Genomic DNA, 4965 nt, shown 5'->3' on the forward strand with positions numbered 1-4965 from the left:
GATATGTGAAGACCGGAGAACAATTGGGAGATATTCTAACTAAAGCTTTAAATGGAACAAGGATAAGCTATCTGTGCAACAAGCTGGGCATGATCGACATATTTGCTCCAGCTTGAGGGGGAGTGTTATGATATATATATATATACATATGTCCTTTATTGTAATTTTACATAGTCTCTAGGGTTTAGTTTATTCTCTATATAAATATGTAACATTGCTTTGACTCAATGAGAATAAGACATATACGTTTCTGAATTCTAAATTACAAGAACTTTATGTTTAGACTTTGGATCGAAGTTATTTCTACTTGATTTACATGGTAAGCAGTTTTCTTTTTTTCAGGTTAATCTTGTAAGAACTAAAGAAAACTTACAAATATCCGTTATGCTTGCAAAGATGAAAACGTAAAGTTATCTCCACCTCGACTTGTATGTTATTTCTACATTGAGTTCCAATTGTATATATTTTAGTGTTATTGTGAATTCAGTTCTAGAACGTCAGGACACGAGTAGACTGAAAAGCTTTATTATATTTTTCTAAGTATGATTACTGACACTAACATCTAATTTTAAATTTAAATGCAGAGATGAGTCTTGAAGAAGTGATAGGATATATTGCATCTGATGAACTTATTAAGGTAGTTTATGCCAAGAATGACATTGTACTCAACTCGTAATATTCTGATGCAAAAACTATAACACACTTAATTATTGCATTGTGCCAAGACCATATTGAAAAAAAAATGCAGCAAAATAGAAAAAGAAATTTCAAGAGGTAACTTATGGAAGCTCATTCGGGACTTCGATCTCCATGGAATTACAACATTAGGTATATGTCATTTATCTTGTTTGTTAATTTCCAATTTCTTTTCTTGGGGTTTGTGGGCTACTTTGGTTGATTCCTTTCTAGCAGATCTTGATGAACTCTCTGATGAAGACAAGTTTCAGGTTTGTAACGGCGTTTTACTTCTCCATGTAAATGAAGTAATAATTTTGTTGGTTGTATGTAAGTGAAGTCTTTAATTTGTTTGATTTAGTTTAGTGGCTTTAATTTATTTTGTTAATTTGATGGCTTTATTGGTTGTAATGTTTTGCTTATTTCTTTTAGTCTCTCACTTTTAAAAAATGGTTTGTTTCATTTCCACCACTCAAGTCAGGTAAATGGATTGAGTTAAGTTACAAGACTCTACACGAATTTCTCATAATACTTAGTTATTCAGATACAAAATTTAGGATACTTGTTTTATAGTGTACTTCAGGAAGCTAATGAAGCATTTACTTTAGGAATCTCACATGTAACTTAAGAATTGAGTAATTAGTCAGTTGACTTTCTTACTTGTTGATGTTAGACTTGACATGCAAGAAGCTCATGTTTTCTCCTCTGTTGATGGTTTCTCTTAATGTTTCTATCATCGATGGTTGGCCTTATGAGATAATATATAATTTAGGCATTTAAATTTTCTTCTCTATTTACTTTATGATCAATACTTGAAAGTTCACAAGAGCAATTCATTCTATCATCTTTTACTATTTTGTTTCAAGATGGTATATTGTTTTTCATATTTGGGGACCTGTAAATTTTATCTGATTATGACATATGATTGTTGAGTAATAAAAAAAACTTATTACATTTTTGTTTTTTCAGTACTGCGGTATTCCAAAATATGGACAGCTTGATCATGGAACAGATAATGAGGTACTATGCAACTCTTTCTTCTATACCTTTCAATTTGTTTTAACAAATGGAGAATCTTACAAGGGTATACTTTGCCACGTGCCACATAGTATAATGATGGGCACTTCATTCCAGTAACAAGCTCTAGCCCTAAATTGTCGCAAGCCAGCAATGAATGGTACGTTGATATATGTATATTTTGACACGAACCCCTTTAGTTGCCCAATCATCTGCATTCCACAAACTAGTATATATTCTCATTCATTGCTTGTTAGGAAAAGCTATTCCTTGATTATCGTAGTTGCGCAAAACTCTGATTGAAGTGCAATTTGGCTAACTGCATTTCAAGCCTTTTTTTTTTCGTCATGAACCTGAGTACTTGCTATAATCTTACTCTCTGTTTTAATAATCTGAGACAATTAGTGCATAATTATTCATAGTTCATCTTTATTTGTGATGATTGCCTAATACAAACTCTTGAACTTTAAGGACTAGGAATTATCTTAGCTTTTTTGTTGTAAGGACTAGGAATAAGGATATATTTGTGATATTGGCTTTCCATTTTTCACTCTTTGATGATTTGTTATTAATCAATTTTAGTGGTTATATATACTAAAACAAACTATTGAATTGCAATGATAGGTAATGCTAAATGTTGAAATTTTCTATAAGAGTTGTACTCTCTTGTCCTATGATGGATGTTTATATTCATGTTGTCTTTGTAGGTTTAACTGGAATCGACAACTTCATGAGTTTACTTTCAAAGAACATTTTCAGAGACGAACATTCTCGGTTGGTCGTTTATGCTTTAGCAGAAAATCTTGTTATATGTATTCTGATGCTATTTAAAATATTTTTTGATTAAGGGTTGGACTTCCGTACTTGTAAATTGTTAGAACTTGATTGGAAATGTACGAATATTATAAATTGTATTATAGCGTATATATATTAAAGTGTCGGCTATTTTTTTCTATATGAGTGTCAATATTATAAATTCAAAATTGTCATTGTCGGCTACATTATTGTCATTCAAATGGTTCGTGTAATGGCGGATGACAAAGAGAACAGGAGAAAATTGTAGTAATCGAGTAATTTGCAACAGGAAAAACATGTCGTAATATATGAATTTGTGACAGTTATTAATTGTTGTGAATACCAAAACAATGACAGTTTGCTTTACAAAATTAATTGTCACGATTGCCCTATCTTTGACAGAAAAAAAATGTTGTCAATAGCAAAACAATGACATTTCTTTAAAATAAAATTGTCGCGATTGACATATCCGTGACATTTAAAACATGTCACAATAAACGAATTCGTGACATTTATTTAACTGTCGTTAATACATAAATGATGATAGTTATTTATTGTCATAAAATAAAATATGACAGTTATTTGATGCCGTAGAATGCTAACTAACGACATTTATTTTATGTCATGAAATAAGTTATTGCGACAGTTTTTGAAAACTGTCATGGAAGGACTTTCCATGACTCACGCTTCTATAACTGAAAATAACTGTCATGGATTTTGTTCGCGACAGTAAATAACTGTCGTCGTAGACCATTTTTCTTGCCGTGAAAAATCGTTGGGTATTTATTTGGTACACGATCTTAAAAAAATTATTGGGATATTGATACTCGATCGTGTGTACCGAATCTAAACAACCAAGATCGTTTAGATTTGGAATGCTATCGTATATCATTTTCTATACAATAGCATATCATGATCGTCTAGAATAAGAATTACACGTGCAAGTGGCCAATTAATCGAGTGTTGACTAAAACATCTTTTGCATTTTATATTGTGGGCATGTGAGCTTTTTCGTTTTCGAAATTGTTCTATATAGTGTAAATATATTTTTGATTTGTTATATTTTTTAAAAAACAAAAAAAAAGTTATTTACATTCCATAAAAAAATTACTAAAAGATATTTACACTTTATAGAAAAATCAAGTGTAGTTAATTTTATTTTCTAGTAATTTTTCTATAGAATAATGTAAATAATTTGTCAATTTTTCTATTTTAATTTTGAATGTGTATATTAATTTTTTTATATTTCAAATTTTTAGTATTAATTTTTGCAATATGTGTATTTATATATTATTTAATTAGAATATTTTTAATATATAATCTCGAATGTAGTTGTTTTTTTAGAGAAAATCAAGTAAAATTTTATAACTAAGCCCTTCATTTAGTTTAGTTATAATATTTTACAACCATAATATTTACATAATTATATAATTAAGTTGGATTTGACTCAGTATCATTTAAGACAAATAAGTGAAGTTAGAGATGACAATGTCGATTCAATTTGGACAAAGAAACAAAAGAAAAAAAAAACAGGAAACAAGAAACAAAGAAAAACACACGTACCAAAAAAAGAAACAAGAAATAGTAATAAATAAACTTGTCTTCTTTTTTTTTCTCAAGACACAATAAACATCAATAATTATCGAAGATAGTTTTGTTTTTTTTTGTTCCCACGAAAGAAAAAAAATAAGAAACAACAAACTAAAAATTAATCAATTATCATCCTCCATATAGAAATTCTATTAGTGATGTTAAAGCCATAAATATTCTTCAAAATCAATATTAAGTTGTTAACTATATCTTTTTGGAGGAGACAAAGAGAGATAAAGAACTTTAAGATTAAGGAATGTCTAACATAGTAATCTAATATTATCAATTATGGTAAAATCTACTTTTCTGCATTAAAAGAAGTTTGTGAATCATATGAAAACAAATCAACATTTTGATTCTGATTCAATGTTGAGTGTTGAGTGTTGAGTAAGTGACTTGTAGTCATAAACCATTTAAGATTATTATTACAAAAAGGATTTTACTTATCATTATATCCAAAGAAAGGATTGCATTAAGATTTTTCCAAAGTTGAAAATTCTTTCATTTTGGAGACTTTGCCATATATTTAGGCTAACCTTAACCTTTCCACATGAATCCTAATTATATATACTATCATATTTTAGATATAATGATAGATTTTTATATATTCACAAATCAAAATTATTTATCAACTAAAAAAAGCTGTATTAACTTAAGTTTTTTCCACCTTATTTAATCATATGGTAATATTTACGAAAATAAACTTTTAAAACGTTGGATTTCAATTTATTGAGTTCAATAAATATGTGTTTAGTAGACAACTTGTATTCTATTTTTAAAAATTGTCGTTTATCAATTTTGTAATTCAAACTATACAAATTCGAATAGTATCATTACTTTTATTTTAATTGTATATAAATTTTGAGTTTTAAAGTTTAAATTGCAAAA

The 4965-nt window shown here is 28.3% G+C and overlaps 1 protein-coding gene across 3 annotated transcripts; it reads left to right on the top strand.

Annotated features, from left to right (window-relative positions):
- The first annotated feature begins 334 nt into the window (after window positions 1–334).
- Window positions 335–2450, top strand: LOC116402814. 3 transcript variants are annotated; one of them, XM_031883183.1, is made up of 5 exons: window positions 335–428; window positions 585–637; window positions 726–828; window positions 913–947; window positions 1645–1921. In XM_031883183.1, exons 2-5 carry the CDS (start codon window positions 587–589, stop codon window positions 1810–1812), a joined length of 357 nt encoding a protein of 118 aa, XP_031739043.1. In that variant the 5' UTR covers window positions 335–428; window positions 585–586; the 3' UTR covers window positions 1813–1921. The 3 variants fall into 3 exon arrangements, 2 of the variants coding, with proteins under 2 accessions (XP_031739043.1, XP_031739042.1); XR_004215460.1 differs by adding an exon at window positions 2400–2450 and having other exon boundaries at window positions 585–947; window positions 1645–1852; XM_031883182.1 differs by having other exon boundaries at window positions 338–428; window positions 726–947; window positions 1645–1918.
- The last annotated feature ends 2515 nt before the right edge of the window (window positions 2451–4965 follow it).

Source organism: Cucumis sativus, chromosome 3 (genome assembly GCF_000004075.3).
Source record: "Cucumis sativus cultivar 9930 chromosome 3, Cucumber_9930_V3, whole genome shotgun sequence".
NCBI lineage: Eukaryota > Viridiplantae > Streptophyta > Magnoliopsida > Cucurbitales > Cucurbitaceae > Cucumis > Cucumis sativus.